Raw genomic sequence first — 15,278 nt, 5'->3', positions numbered from 1 at the left:
TACGTACTCGCAGCTTACACGGGGGTGGAGCACATGCACTGGAAGGACCCGAAACGTGGGTCGGGAACGGTCGGCGGTCTCGGAGACAGGTGGGGCCATCCCGTCTCTTACCTTGACAAGCTTTGAAAGTGTCGCGCTCGCGACTGCATCTTTTTTTCGACCGGGATCCACTGATGCTCCACCTTCTTCACCTTGCACTCACCGAGCCTTCACCTCGGAGGGGCTTCAAAAAATTATTGTTTGCTTCGCTCATCACCACTAACATCCACCACCACCGCCTACCTACCTACTAATTTTCTCTACACATTTCACACAACAGCACTATTGCAATGGCTCCCACACAGCAGGCTGCGTGGAGAAACGCTCCCACCGCAGAGGATCTTGCGCGCCGTCAGGTAACCTACCAATTGAGCTCGCTCGTCATCGCATCTCGAAATCTAACTTTTTGCGCGCCTAGACTGTTGGCATCAACAAGGAAACTGTCACAAACATTTCCTCCACCGATTATCCCGGACACCACCCCGGCGAGGATAATGAGTACACTCTTGATCGCTTCCGCGACGCCTTCTCGGTGAACTTTCACCAGAACGACCAGTTTCTCTCCTCTTTCTCACTTGTCGGGATCGACGCCTCGCTCGCAAACGCTTTCCGCCGTATCCTCCTCTCCGAGATTCCTACCCTCGCCGTCGAGAACGTCTACATCGAGAACAACACCTCCGTTATTCAGGACGAGGTTCTCGCCCACCGACTTGGCCTTATTCCCTTCAAGGGTGGTCGCGAGGGTCTGCACAACTTCCTCAAGTGGCACAAGAAGCCAGAGGCTGGTGACGATCCTTATGCAGGCTGCTTCGACTGGAACACGGTCCGCCTCGAGCTTAATGTGACATGTACCGTCAACGAGGACGCTTCGCCTACCGAGAACGACCCTCTCAAGGCGTACCACAATGCCCACGTTTATGCGCGAGACATTGTCTTTGTGCCCACTGGCAGACAGGCCGAATACTTTAGCGGCGAGAACGCTATTGCGCCCACGAACCCTGATATCTTGATTGCCAAGCTACGACCCCGACAGACCATCAACCTTGCTATGCACATGCACAAGGGTATTGGATCCGACCACGCCAAGTTCTCCCCCGTCGCAACAGCCTCTTACCGTCTCCTACCAACCATTACGATCACCCAGCCCATCCTGGGAGCCGACGCCGAGAAGTTTGCCAAGTGTTTCCCCAAGGGTGTTATTGGGCTTGAGAAGGTTACAGCCGAGGATGCCGCAAAGACCGGCAGTGGTTATGAGGGACACAAGGGCGAGACCAAGGCGGTGGTCGTCGACGCCATGAAGGATACTGTCAGCCGTGAGGCTCTCCGTCATGAAGAGTTCCAAGGCAAGGTGAAGCTTGGCCGAAGACGAGACCACTTTATCTTCTCCATCGAGAGCACGGGGCAGTGGGACAGCGATGAGCTCTTCCTCGAGTCAGTTAAGCATCTAAAGCTTAAGTGTAAGAAGCTCGAGCAGCAAGTTATCAACATGGCGCGGTAATCTGCTACATTGATCAAAACGGGGACTGGGTTTTGTTTGGCGCTCTTATCGTATTTTGGTTGAAATTTGAAGTTTGTTTTGCGGTCTCTACGGTTAGATAAAAAAGGAATGATACCATGACCACATCATAATACTCGTCACTCGTTCTTCTTTACTCCATGACGATACTTGCTCCTCTAATCTTTGCTATTCATCTGTTTTTCCATTGTAGACTCCCGGTTGACATGTCCAACGCCGAAAGATGCCCAAAATCCTGAACGCCATGTGCCGATTTGGGCTAAGGATAGGGTAGAGCTAGGAAGCTGTCTTGAATTTGAAGAAAAAGTTGAATTCGAGAGGGAACGCAGGATCGGTGACGACGACCTGCTGCCCATCTTCGAGCCCAAGCTCGTTGAGCGTCTTGTTCAAGTTTGGACGTGTCTGTTCTTCCAAGCTCGGGGGAAACTGCATGTACAAAGTCTTTCCTTCGGCACGTACCGAAGCTTTCTTCAACTGAGCCTCGGGTCTGATGGCGAATGATTCGATCAACTCTTGCAGTGTCGTTTTGGGATCTACCTCGAGAGGGCGAGCCTGGCGTCCACATACAGGACAGTCGTCCTTCTTCTCGTGCTTAAAGGTGTATGTGTAGATGCTATCGTTGCCCGAGTACATCATGTAATTTGTTTGAAATCCAAGGCACGGTGCCGAGCTCGTTGCTATCTTGAAAGCTTCGTTGCAGCATGCGGCGGCGATGATGGCATTGGTAGAAGCGATGGCCGGAATGATATTCTTGATAGTTCCTTGTGTTAAGGAGTAAGTGACGCCAGGGATGCCAAATTCCTGAGCACGGGTGAGGGCCTTTTGGAATAGCCAAGTGACATGTTCTGGATCATCCTTATCCAGCTTTGGGAATGGTTTCTCTTTATCCCAAGCAATAACGTGAGCCCACTCGACGCAATGCTCGGGCTGTCGAGGGATCGAGGCAATTGTGCATAGGGGAACAGCGGCACGGGGGGCGTGCATATCAAGTTGGCACTCGATACACGAGGTCATGGTGGGTAGAATAACTCGTGCTTGACCTTTGAAGCCTTCAGTACCGCCGTCAATCAAGGGCTTCAAGGCATCAGCGTCCTCGCCTTCTTCGGCAATAGAAACAAGCATAGCATTGATCCAGCGGCGGGCTTCAATGCTGTCAAGACCGCAAATGACAAGCTGGAACTGTTTATAGAACTCCTCATCGAAGTCTTGGATGCGGTTGTTATGCGCTGTGATGGAGACACCCTTTACTCTCTTTTCAACAAATGCAGCAGCGACCTCGGCTTTGTATTTGCCAACGTCGTCTTTTCTGAAAAGAAATTGTCGGTTTAGATTGGAGATGTCGATTGTATCTAAAGCGATATAAGTTAGCGTTCATGAGTGGAGGAATGAATGTGGACGAACCCATATCTATCACATGGATATTTTTGAATCCCGACATGGCAAGGTTCTTGAGAATTTCGCATCCTAGGCCACCTGCACCACTGTATTAGAAGTCAGTAGAGCGATCATGGTATCGTGGAGGAGACATGACTGACATGACACTATGTGAGGTTAGTTTGACGTCCAACTTGACGGTTTCAGCATGGAAATACTCACAGAACTTTCAACGTATTGAATCCTTCGAGTGCTTCAGGTGCAATGGCCTCAGGGTCTGTATAGGGCCCGGCATTTTGGCGGATCTGATCGAGATATTTCCTTTTATCAATGTCAGCATTGAGAGTCTCCAGAGCTACACCTTGAGCTTGAGCTTGAGCTTCCAGCAGTGGAGGACACGGGAGGACAAGACGTTACCATCGCGTATTCTGGTGGCCACCAGCTGGTGATTGGACGTCGCAACTCATATTTTGTCGATTGCAAAGAATCTCCGAGATTTAAGAATGACTTTGGTATGTAGGTTGACCTGATGAATAAGAAGGGAGGAAGAGAGAGAGAGTTTGAGGTGAGCTCTGTCAAAGGATCCGTGCGTCGGGGGAGGATCGTCATTGCCTAAAGTACCTGAACGGCTGGCTCGGTGAGTCTCGGTGAAGGTGGGGGTCAGCGTACCTTGACCAAACCGTTCATCTTTAATACTCCAACTTAGACCTACAACTTTCACCAAACTCAAGAACAAACTCAAGAAATGCTCTAACTTCAACGTGGAATCTCAAGGCAATTTCACTGCCTCACACTCGTTATTACCAACAAACATGGACGATCTTCTCACGCCCGTGAGCACCACCTATCTCAAACCACGAAAAAAGACAGAGCCACTCTTTACAGAAGTCAAGACATCTTCTCCCCAGCCAGAACCAAGAAGGATCACTGCCATCTCAACAGCCGACGATGCCGTGGATATCCTAAAAAACCAGCCCGGCTACGATAGTCTCATCTCAGTTTTACAGTTTCTGACGAGTACCAAACCTTCATCCGATAACTTTTCTCTTTCAACGCCTAGTCCCAAGAGCGCATTAATAGTGCACTTACTCGTCTCCGAAATTGCGCCAAATTATTGGACCTTATTACTTGAAGGAAGTTTCGATGGCGTTACCCAGTCAGCAGCAGCGCTCCCTCGAGATGCTGAGCTATTTGTTGCCTGCATTCAAAGTCTTACTGGCCTCAACGCTGTGATCACACAGATCAGAACTCTCATTCAGGAGTCGCGGATGGGCGGGAGAGAAGAAAAGAGAACCGATTTATCTCTGAATGCCAACATTCTTTTGAGTGTGCTGTCTGCTATTCTTGACGGCCATGCAGCGATATCTGCAATCTGGAGTGCATCGACAAAAGGCATCGTAAACCCTGCTCTCCAACGAGTTCAGTCTCAGAAGTTGGGGTCAATTCTGACAAATGGCCAAATCGTATCAACTTCCGCCGAAGCTTTAGAAATCATCGGCCGTGATCGAGAGAGGGACGAAACCAAGTGGATTGCTGATGGACTTCAGTACAGCAAATGGATGGGAAATAGTATTGTCTCATGGGTCAGATCGTCTCCTGAAGCAGACGCCATGACTTTTGCTTCTGACCTATTCCAGAAGTCTTTGTCCCTGCATCAATCAGGTAAATCTTACAACATCTTCGGTATCAACATATGCTTACTGCTCTCTCACAGAAACCCTCATTAAAACTGTCATTGACGGTCTCCTTCTTTCTAAGGAAGGCTCAGTACAGACATTCACAAGAGTTGCCCTTAGCCAGCCACGGTCTTCTAAGAAAGTCATTCATCTTTTACTGCACCACCTCTCGCGCAAATATTTGAACCATCTGACTCTAGATGATGATTCCCCGGACGACAATGTTTCTGCAGTAGCTGGACTACTGAAGGAGTTGGCGTTGAACGACCAATTCAGAAGAGACACACTCATAGAATGGTGTGCGTCCTCCTCAGGTGCAGGTCTTGGAGATGGAGTAGGTATTCGCCGTGCTGTAATAGCTACGCTCTCTCAAGATCGAGAAGCCATTGCATCTGTACTAGAAAAGAGCCTTGCGCAGTTTGGAGATGAGTTGTATATCAGACACTCGGCGATTCTGCAACAGGATGGTAAGGGTTGCCCCAACATCTCTGGAATGTGAACCTGCTAACGCTCTGGCAGTGCATACCCAGATCCTACTCTTGGCAGCTGGCTATATGCACAGAATATCTCCTATGAAGCTAACTTTACTTATGCGAGTTGGCACGTATATGACCACAATTTCTAACCGTATCGGTGCGACTCAATCAAGGGCACAGTTCCTCGGTCTTGTCGTTGGTGAAGCACTCTCCTCTCTCATTGATGACAGCAAGCAGAGGCTAAACTTCAAGATGGAGGAGACGGATACAGAGGAAGCACAGCAGTTGAAGGGACTCACAAAGATATCTGATCCCGTTGGGCCAACCGACCCTATCCTATCAAACATCGCGATCGAGCCAACTATCCAAAAACGAAAACACACGACATCTAGCAAACCTGCCCAGAAGAAAGCTAAGCAAAAGAAGCCCATCATCACAGAAGTCAAGCCCAAAGCCATAATCGAAGAGATCGATTCTTCAGACGAGGACGAGGACGAGGACGAGGATCTTGCTCCTTATTTCAAGGATTCAGACCCTGAGGATTCCGACGACGACGCAACTCTGGTCCAACGCAATAAAATCAAGCCTCCCGTCTACGTCAGAGATCTTATTTCATACTTCCGAGATTCCGAAACATATGACAAGCAATTACTTGCTCTCCAAACCGCCCCAGTCCTCATCCGACGCAAGGCCAACTATGGCACTGAAGTCAGTTTCCATGCCGATGAGCTGGCTGGGCTTTTGGTGGGTATTCAAGACAAGTTTGAGATTGAAAACTTCCAAGACTTGCGAGTGCAAGGCATGGTGGCGTTGGTGATCTCCCAGCCCAAGACAATGGCCCCTTGGTTGGCACGCACGTTCTTCGAAGGCGATTACTCCCTCTATCAGCGAACGTCAGTTCTCATTACACTGGGCTTGTCAGCTCGAGAACTGGCCGGCTTTGCGACTTCACAGTACGAGTCGGCTGCTGCCTTTCCATCAAAGCGGCTTCCTGAAAAAATGGAGCAGCTATACATTGGCCCTTCAGGCGAGAACAAGGCACTGCCATCTTCTCAACTGAAAGCACTTCCAGCAAATGCTCTCGACAGTATTTCGCAGTCACTAACATCAGAATTCCTCGCTCCACTAGCTGCAGAAGCTGCTGATGCGAATACAGGGCCTGATGTTCTGAAGCTTCAGACATTCACCGCTCGTTACAAGTCCAAGACCAAGGCTAAACCTCGCGTCCGTGCTATCCCCAACACGACAGCTGCCCTTCTCGCTACATCTTTCTTCTCGCCGCTCGCTGCTCACTTCCAAGTTGCTCTTCGCTCTGCGAAACCCATCATTCTCAACCACGCACTTCTGGCGCTTTATCTACAAACACTGGGTATCATCGTTCATGCCGCAGGACCTTCGACACTTTCCCTGCCGCAACTTACATCTGAACTGTGGGATTTGCTGCTCGGCGTTCGTGTGCACGTCTTGGGTGATCTCGGTGCCACGAAGGGCTGGTTGGCTGCCATGGCTTCGCTCCTTGAAGTGAACGGCGGCGACTTGAGACGGCTATGCGAGAACCAGGGAAGAGAAGTGATGGAGACAAGGCAGTGGGTCTCCATGGTGTTTGAGAGAACAAGGGGAGAGGATGGAGGGGAAGAGAACGATGTCAAAATGTTGGCGGCAGGTGTACTCATCAGGATTGGAGAGGCTATCGAAAAGTACCAAGCTTTACTTATGGGAGACATGATCGGATTTCAGTAGACACACCATCAAAGTTGAAACGAGACCTAATTTTATACTTTCTTTTCGTAATTAACCATTATGATCATACATCATTTCCATACCAAGTAATTTCCTTCCCCAGATCAATGTCTCCTACACTGCTAAATCTATCACAAATTTTGATATCACAATCTCGTAGCCCACAAGTCCAAGGGTGTATGCCAAAACTTATCTACAATGGGGTCTCTACCGGTTCTAACCTGGTCGTACTCGCTCTTCGAAGCGGCAGACCTGACAAGCACGCGTTTGCATGGCTGAGATGGTCACTCAAGCTCATAGCCAGACGTCGAAGCTCTTCCTTGACATCTTCTGACGTGCCCTGTCCTTCCAAAACCATTGGAGCAGGCGCCGTAGGGGCAGGTGGCAGGAAAGATTGCTGTTGAAAAGAGCGTGGATAGTCGTCCCGAGCTGGTGGTAGATCTGGCAAAGGCTGAAGTGGAGGAGGCTGCAATGCAAGCTCAGGAGTGGCCAGTGTATTAGGAGCAAACGACTCAGGATCCGTATCCGCGAACTCGCTAAGGGAGTATGGCCTTTCAGTCAGTGTAATTCCATTGGTTGGAGATTGCGATTGGGCTGGGGGTTGTTGATATAGCGGAACCTGAGTCTGCTGGTAGTTCATCTGAGGGTCGTTGAGCGAGAGGTCCGCGACAGCAGTCGCATATTCAGAGTCGTCAGATACGTATATGGATGGTTCTCGTATACTGTTGGGCATGACATAGAGAGAAGCGTGTTTTTCCAGCTGGAAAGGATCCGCTCCTCCTATCTCTGAGCCGGCTATAGATCCCACATCAGAGTGTGAAGTTGATGGTCTGGTGTAGTCGCCCATAGGGATAGGGTCCGCCAGACTCATATCCAAGTCGATGAGACTACCCGATGATGCTCGGTTATTTCCAGGTGAGGGGACTGCGAGGTCGTTAAACTGAGCTGAAGGCTGGAGTGGCTCTGTGGGTGGGTGAATAAGACGACTGGTGCTTGGTCCTTCATCATCGTTGAAAGGAAATCTGAACATTTCGGGATTCGCCGAAGCGGGTGGTGCGGCCATCGATGGAAACTTCCAATCTCGTGTTCGACGGTTGTTGCTCATATCTGCTGGGTCACTGAGTGGTGGCTTGTTATAAGATACGTCGCCAAAGTCATAGTCTGTAGATGCTCTCGGGTCGCCTGCCCGAATAGTATTCAGGTCGACGAACTCGGAGAGATTACTGCCGTCAAGGGATATGTCAAGGTCGATGAGAGATTCTCTCACGCCAGGAGATTGGGATGAATCGTTCCTCAAAGGCAAATCTGATGCTGGGGGAGGTTGGGAGGGTTGGAAATCAGAAACAGGTGGGGGGAACGGGCGACCATAGTATGCTCGAGAGTTGTCCTCATAGTTTGATATCGTATTTGGGTCAAACAGTTTTTCCAATGGTGCCTTGACAGAAGGAAGATGAGGTGGTGGGCGTCGACGTCCTTTCGGCTTTTGAGTGCGCGAAGCATCGTCAAAACCGTCGTGCCTGAAGTCAACATTGGAACCGTAAACATCGAAGACGGCTTGAGCGTCGCCGGTTTGAAGAACTTGCTGATCGAATGCAGCAGTTGTACTGAAGTTCCACTCGTCGTTATCCAAGAGCTGGAGACCTAAGTCAGAAGGTCCCTGGGCTCCTCCTGCAGAGAAGAGAGACTTGCGAACACCACCTTGTGCCTCCCACAGCTTGTAGCCTCTAACCAAGTGTGCAAGATCTGAGGTAGGATACGCGTCTTGAGTGTTGTGTATATACCGGTGTCGTTGGATTTGTTCAATTGGGGGGCGTTGCTTGGGGTCATCAACCAAGCAGTACGCCACGAGGTCTTTCAGGCCCTGGGAATATCGGTCTCCCTCGAGGCGAGGGAGATGCTGTTTGAGGTAAGAGCCCAGCCTGTTGAAATCCATCATACCTGCAGCCACACTTGGGGGTAGGCCTGATGCGATCTCAAATACCATGGCACCAAAAGCCCAGATATCCACCTCTGTACCGTAGGAAGTACTGTTGTCGAAGAGCTCGGGGGCCATCCAATGAGGCGTACCAATTACAGTCGAACGCTTGTCGAATTTGGTTTCGATGACACCAGCAACTCCAAAATCGCAAAGCTGCACGTTTCCCTCTTCGGTAACCAAAATATTGGCACATTTGATATCTCTGTGAATGATGCCCTGGCCATGGACCCAATAAATGGCCTCTGCCACCTCGCGCAAGATGGGAATAATCCATTTTTCTTGAAGTCCGCCTGGTGAGGTTGGTTTCATGAGAGTAGCGACACTGCCTCCGGCACAATATTCCGTGATCATCCACATAGATTGGCCAACAGGAAGAGCGTCAATGACATGGTTAATATTCTTAGCGCCGCTATCACTAAGAAGTTGCAGGGCGTTAATCTCCTTGAGCAAATCGCTGTACGTATCGGCAAGCTTGGGGTTGACGGTATCACTCTCTTCAATGTCGATAATCTTGACAGCGACAAGTTGGTTTGATGTTAGAGAAGTGGCCTTGTATACACGGCCGAAACTGCCCTTGCCAATGAGCTCTGAAAGACGGTACTGGGGAGGATCCTTTCCGACTTTTAAACACTGCTCGGCAACGAGCTTTTGCATTTTCTTTGCATCTTCAATTGCCTTTTGCTTGCCGACTGCAGAGTCGGGCCCTCTGGGTTGAAGCGACGACATTATGGTGAATGAATAGTTGGGCGCCTGTGTTTTTGGGTTGGAGATGCTCAGCAGGGGAGGGATGCAATGCAAGCCAACTAAGCTAAGCTAGCCGACTGATATGTAGAGGAAAAAGAACTGATGCGTTTGTTGATTACTTCATGATAATTTCACGCTGTGCAAGAGAAGGGAAAGAAAACTTGGGAGTAGCGAGAAGGTCGCGACCCTCAAAACAAAACAAAAAAAGAGATGCAAAGCGATAAGTTCAAAGACAAGGAACCTTTTGGTGATGTTGAAACCACAAACAGCTTGAGACTGGACTGTTGCGAAAGGAGAGACCCCTTGACACTTTCCCCGTCGACAGCGGAGGGCCAATGAGTGGGGATAACCAAGTTGTGGCGGTGTACTCTAGACTACCTACCTAGTGGCTGACGACATAAATACATAAATACAAAAATAGTCCAGGCATCAACACCTCTTTCTTTTGACATGACGAACAAAATAAATCCTTCTTCGCACCGCTGGATTAACCAGCGAGAATGCAATGAAAGAGAAGTGTTTGGCTCAAATAAAGGAGTCAATTTACATCGCTTGGAGGCAGTGTGATACCAAGGACACAGTGGAGATGGTTCACCAACGCAAGCGTAGTTGTACCATCACCAATTTGATCAAAAATTAGGTTAAGAAAATAGTGTAAAGGGATTAGCCTATACAAGAACAGATACTACACTTTGATTCAAGCCAAGGTGGCAAAGGGAAGTTGGAGAAGAAAAGGAAAAGTGATCAAAGTTTGGGACAAGACGCTCTTTTTATAGGCAGCACAAACCAAGACTCAAAGCCTTACAACTGAGGTTAAACAGACAACAGTCCAGTCCAGCAAGGATGGTAGCAGGCAAAAGTTGATGTTCCTCCAATGGCTCATTAGATCTCTCTATCAGGAACTCTCCAGCCTCTCAAGCATCTTGCCATGAACTCCTTTCCATCCAGCCTCACAAGAGCTCTTGATCATGCCCAGCATCAGCCTGGAGCATGAAATGGTGACGTTCTCAACAATCTTTGATCCTCCATCAGCAGTCTCTTCAATCTCCCAGACAGTCTCCAAAACCAAACCCATCGGGCCTCGTGTTCTCACAAAGACGCCCCTCTCCAAATTAATGAACTCATATGTGCTGACCACGTCAGAATCCCAAAGTCCTGCGGGCAGTGTATGGACTCTGTCTGTCACGGAATAACATTTCGGTTGCCCAACAGGCTTCAGCTCAAGCGTGTCAGGGATCGAAGGCGCAGGCTCTGGCGTTGGTAGAGCCTCGTGTTTGGTCATATAGGGATCGCATTGTATGAAAAAGACATGGTCATGAAGCATTTCGACAGCTTTGGGTACTGCTGTCCCTGCTGGTACGGGCGATATGTGCTGTATCTGGGCGGTTGACCGAAACATGACCGAGGATTAGGCAATTGTAGTTTGAAGTGATAAGATGATATAAGGTATGTTTTATGGGATATCTAGTACTGGCATCAATGTTGAAAAGAGGCTAGTTGGGAATTAGGTAGTTATTAGTTCCAAAGGGCCTGAAGATTGATTGTCACCTACGAAGACATGGGGCAGTTCCTGTTTCATTGGGGTATCATGTTTCCAGCCGACCACCGTTACATATTCCTTAGCTGGAAGAAGAAACCAAGCACATAGTACGGAGTATTCAGGTGAAGTGTTTCAGGACATTGAAAGATTGACAGGGAGATCTACCAAGATGCTAGGCTCTTCTGATGTCTAATAGCGTCACATGACAGCGCGATGGACCTGACTTTGCCACCTTCCGCGCTCGCGTTAACTACTCTGAGCATCCCACTTCGTTTTGGACCCCTTGCAACCTAATTTTCCAGGGATCTATTGCATGACACAACCAGCTCTGCCTCTCCATCTAACCAGAACCACAAGCCTCGATTTTCTCATATACTTCCTGTAACCATTGCTATTTCGAATATCCAATACTGAATTCTGTACAATACCCCAACTTTCACCATGGTTGCCCCAAAGAGACCGAATCGATCACATACACCAAAAAAGGGTTTCTCGGCTTCACAATTACCCAAGAAGCCTGCCAAAGCCAATCAGAGTATTCTGAGCTTTTTCAAAAAGGCTGAGAAAACTGAAACCTCTCTTTTCCTCGGAGAAGCACCAGCTACTGCCGAAACCGAAGATCTTTATTCTGCCGATGACGCTGACAATTCGACCCGACACAATGAAGCCGATTCACCAAACAAACGGCGTAAATTGAGCCAAGAGCCCGAGCAAAAAATCAAGCCGGAAGCTTCGGTGAAAGTCGAAGAGGTATTGGTGGCCAAAGAATGTCCATCACCTACCAAAAGCGACCAAGAACCACAGCGGAAACCGACGAAACCCAAGATCAAGACTCCCTTTGTGGACTCTGACAGCGAAGACGAATCTGACGATGAGGCCAAGGCCATAAACAACAAGTCTGAAAAAACAGGCCAATGTACGGAACTTTCCCCGCATAAACAGGTCCGGACGGACGGATTGACTAAGGACCATGAAAAGAAAGAGACAGATACTAGGACCCCGGCTTTGAAACAGGAAGACTCGACATATCAGCATTTTGACAATCTAGGAGACATACCAGACGAAGAATTCCCCGATTTAAACGACTTGGAAGGAGAAGAGATGCGAGTAATGCGGTTAATGAGAGAGCAAGCACGATTAGAGGCGGAGGAAGCAGGAATATCGATCGAAGACTTGGCCGAAGACCCCCTTGACTATGATTCCATGACAGAGAGCTGCCCGATCTGCAACGGCAGTTTGGAAGGAATCTCGGTAGATGAGGCGACACGACATGTCAACTCCTGTCTCGACGGACACTCAATCCCATTACCAAAGAAAGAGAAAACAACACCAGAGAAGACATCACCCGCAAAGCCCATCCCAACACCCGAAGTCGAATCAAAAGAAGTCGCCACCAGATTTGCACGGGCTGCTGTTCCCAGACCTGGCCAAGCCAACCCCTTGGAGATAATAGGCCCCGACTCGGCTCCAAAAACAGCATTCTCTAAGCTCATGTCTAGCAATGCTGAAGATTCCGCATGGCAGGAGGCTGCTGCTGCTGAGAATGCTTCGCGAGGAAAGCAAGCTTACGAAAGGACGTGTCCTTTTTACAAAATTATGCCTGGTTTCTCCATTTGCGTCGATGCGTTCCGCTATGGTGCCGTTCAAGGCTGCAAAGCGTACTTTTTAAGCCATTTCCACAGCGATCACTACATCGGATTGACAGCAAGATGGTGTCATGGGTCTATATACTGCAGCAAGGTCACTGGCAGTCTTGTCAAGAATCAACTTCGCACGGCAGCAAAATGGGTTGTCGAGCTTGAGTTTGACAAGCCCTACGATATCCCAGGGACCGAGGGTGCAACTGTCACCATGATACCAGCCAACCACTGTCCAGGAAGTTCTCTCTTTCTCTTCGAGAAGACGATGAAGCAAGGGGCCAATAGTCGTGTTCAACGTATATTACATTGTGGAGATTTCCGAGCTTGTCCTGCGCATGTCAAACATCCTCTTCTTAAACCGGATATTGTCGACTCCATTTCTGGAAAGATCAAACAACAAAAGATCGACATCTGCTACTTAGATACGACATACCTCAATCCGAAATACTCCTTTCCGCCTCAGAACGATGTCATCAAAGCTTGTGCCGACCTCTGTGGGTCTATGTCTCCTGATCCCAACTGTAAAGACGACATTTGGGAAAAGGCCGGTGGACAGGGCACTCTAGCAGTTAGCAAGTTCTTCCCAAACACAAAGTATGACGAGAATGACAAACTCGACACAAAGAAAAAGCCTCCTCAGCGGCTACTTGTAATTTGCGGCACCTACTCGATTGGTAAAGAGCGCATTTGTATCTCCATCGCCAAAGCTCTGAAGTCCAAGATTTTTGCAACACCTGGCAAGATTAAAATCTGCAAACAACTTGACGACCCAGAACTTTCTGCTCTTTTGACATCCGACCCTCTCGAAGCACAAGTACATATGCAAATGCTGATGGAGATTCGTGCCGAGACGCTCCAAGAGTACCTCAATAGCTACAAGCCACATTTCAGTCGTATAGTTGGACTCCGACCCAGTGGCTGGAACTTCAGGCCTGCAGGCAAATCATTCGGTGCCAACACTCCACCTGGCAGCATTCATACCCAACAGATCCTCCACGATAGCAATTGGCGCACGAGATTTGGATATAAAGACTTTGTCCCACAGAGAGGCAGCACCAAGGAAGCCATGTGTTTTGGGGTTCCATACTCGGAACACAGCAGTTTTCGAGAGCTAGCCATGTTTCTCATGACTTTACGGATCGAAAAGGTTGTCCCGACCGTCAACGTGGGTAGTGAACAGTCAAGAAAGCGGATGAAGGGGTGGATAGATCGTTGGCTGTCTGAGAGAAGGCGAGCAGGGTTGGTGATACCGCTCATTGAAGGCGAAGATAACGGCCAAGTAGCTGAGAAAGAACTGTGGGATGGTAAACCTGGCACGGCAGGCAAGGCGTTTTGGTAATGTTAAAATGATAAATGGCACATTATGTATTGTAGCGAGAGGTTATATGACTTTTTATGGTTTTGGACAAAGTCGACATGGGTGATGATGAATCAGTACATATCCAATTGTCACGCCCAACTCATTTGAGCATTAAATTCATCGCAATGCTCAGCATGTTGAAAAGAGGAAAAGAACAGCATTTCATTATCCATATCAGAAGCCAACGCCTCATGAGTCCTCCCTTTTTTGCCATCTCATCTTTGATTCATATCGATCTCTAAAAGTCTATCCCACATGATTCGCTCTCCTTCTCATCCATCCACTTGAACCGTTCATTTCGCCTTGGCCTGTTGAGCAGCCGCTTCTGTAAAACGCAATAAGTCAGTTCACCGACCTTACGTGAAAAATGCGACATGAATAAAGAGAAGAGGGGGGGGGGGACTTGCCTCTTCGGGTGGCGTCCTCGAGTAGCTGCGTGTCAACTGACGCACCAGGCAGGTGAACGTATCTCACGACCGAGCCTCTAATAAAGACATTCTTGACGGAGCTCTATAAAACCAGTCAGTTAACTCACCACCACTATATCATTGAACTGGGAAATCCTGGGATTGCACGCACGAGATGGGGGTACTTAAGCTCCTCCACAACCTGGATGTCATCGAGCTTGATGTTGAGGTACTGATCCACACTCTTGAGAATGCCCTTGAGCTGAATATCGTTCTTGAGCTCAACAGTGACCTCGTGGTCAATAAGGGTCTTGAAAAAGCTATGTAGCAGAGAGCGTCAGCTTTGAGAACATGGGTGGGTGTTGGGTAGTGTGAGGTACCTGAAGAAGAGCATTGTGTCGGTGACTCTTTCACGATCGCAGCCCTTGTGTTAGAAAGAATAAACGTAGTTTACGGGTGTAACTAGGGTGCTGAGAGTCGGAATATCAGAGTTTCTGATAATTAATGGGCGTAGTCGTCGATGGAGGCTGTTTAGATCGTTGGTGGTGCAAGATCTCCATCATGATAGCGGCTAGGTAAGGCGCTGGTTGAGTAAGGTCACGTGATCGATCATGGCTTGCAAGACCACGTCCAACTCTCAATACTTCTTGATCTACAGATGTCGTCTTTCTCTTTTGCAAATTAGTATAGTTACCCTCAGTGCTTCTGTTCACTCAAGAGCTGGTAGGTAACAGGAATGTTGGCTCAGGTTTTGCATACAAAAACAAACGGCTAGAAGGCTGTTCAAG

General features: G+C 48.7%; 7 protein-coding genes across 7 annotated transcripts; 3 read left to right on the top strand and 4 right to left on the bottom strand.

The window, feature by feature from the left end:
- Positions 1-329: 329 nt before the first annotated feature.
- FGSG_00365 (DNA-directed RNA polymerases I and III 40 kDa polypeptide) lies at positions 330-1,537 on the top strand (the record flags this gene model as incomplete). The annotated part of the gene is made up of 2 exons (XM_011317722.1): positions 330-395; positions 458-1,537. 2 exons carry the CDS (start codon positions 330-332, stop codon positions 1,535-1,537), a joined length of 1,146 nt encoding a protein of 381 aa, XP_011316024.1.
- Positions 1,538-1,831: 294 nt separating this feature from the next.
- On the bottom strand, positions 1,832-3,396 carry FGSG_00364 (NEDD8-activating enzyme E1 catalytic subunit; the record flags this gene model as incomplete). Its single annotated transcript, XM_011317721.1, has 4 exons — positions 1,832-2,904; positions 2,957-3,036; positions 3,152-3,250; positions 3,347-3,396. 4 exons carry the CDS (start codon positions 3,394-3,396, stop codon positions 1,832-1,834), a joined length of 1,302 nt encoding a protein of 433 aa, XP_011316023.1.
- A 345-nt stretch (positions 3,397-3,741) lies between these two features.
- Positions 3,742-6,821, top strand: FGSG_00363 (uncharacterized protein; the record flags this gene model as incomplete). The annotated part of the gene is made up of 3 exons (XM_011317720.1): positions 3,742-4,591; positions 4,644-5,072; positions 5,125-6,821. The coding sequence occupies 3 exons, from the start codon at positions 3,742-3,744 to the stop codon at positions 6,819-6,821; spliced, it is 2,976 nt and encodes a 991-aa protein (XP_011316022.1).
- A 193-nt stretch (positions 6,822-7,014) lies between these two features.
- Positions 7,015-9,525, bottom strand: FGSG_00362 (uncharacterized protein; the record flags this gene model as incomplete). Its single annotated transcript, XM_011317719.1, has 1 exon — positions 7,015-9,525. One exon carries the CDS (start codon positions 9,523-9,525, stop codon positions 7,015-7,017), a length of 2,511 nt encoding a protein of 836 aa, XP_011316021.1.
- Positions 9,526-10,438: 913 nt separating this feature from the next.
- On the bottom strand, positions 10,439-10,867 carry FGSG_11756 (uncharacterized protein; the record flags this gene model as incomplete). The annotated part of the gene is made up of 1 exon (XM_011317718.1): positions 10,439-10,867. The coding sequence occupies one exon, from the start codon at positions 10,865-10,867 to the stop codon at positions 10,439-10,441; it is 429 nt and encodes a 142-aa protein (XP_011316020.1).
- A 657-nt stretch (positions 10,868-11,524) lies between these two features.
- FGSG_00361 (uncharacterized protein) lies at positions 11,525-14,062 on the top strand (the record flags this gene model as incomplete). The annotated part of the gene is made up of 1 exon (XM_011317717.1): positions 11,525-14,062. One exon carries the CDS (start codon positions 11,525-11,527, stop codon positions 14,060-14,062), a length of 2,538 nt encoding a protein of 845 aa, XP_011316019.1.
- On the bottom strand, positions 12,454-15,025 carry FGSG_00360 (uncharacterized protein). The gene is made up of 4 exons (XM_011317716.1): positions 14,871-15,025; positions 14,663-14,810; positions 14,491-14,593; positions 12,454-14,408 (listed from the first exon to the last, which is right to left on the bottom strand). Exons 1-4 carry the CDS (start codon positions 14,882-14,884, stop codon positions 14,377-14,379), a joined length of 297 nt encoding a protein of 98 aa, XP_011316018.1. The 5' UTR covers positions 14,885-15,025; the 3' UTR covers positions 12,454-14,376.
- Between the last annotated feature and the right edge of the window lie 253 nt (positions 15,026-15,278).

The sequence above is a fragment of the Fusarium graminearum genome, chromosome 1 (genome assembly GCF_000240135.3).
Source record: "Fusarium graminearum PH-1 chromosome 1, whole genome shotgun sequence".
Taxonomy (NCBI): domain Eukaryota; kingdom Fungi; phylum Ascomycota; class Sordariomycetes; order Hypocreales; family Nectriaceae; genus Fusarium; species Fusarium graminearum.
This window is presented reverse-complemented; position numbering and strand designations above follow the sequence as displayed.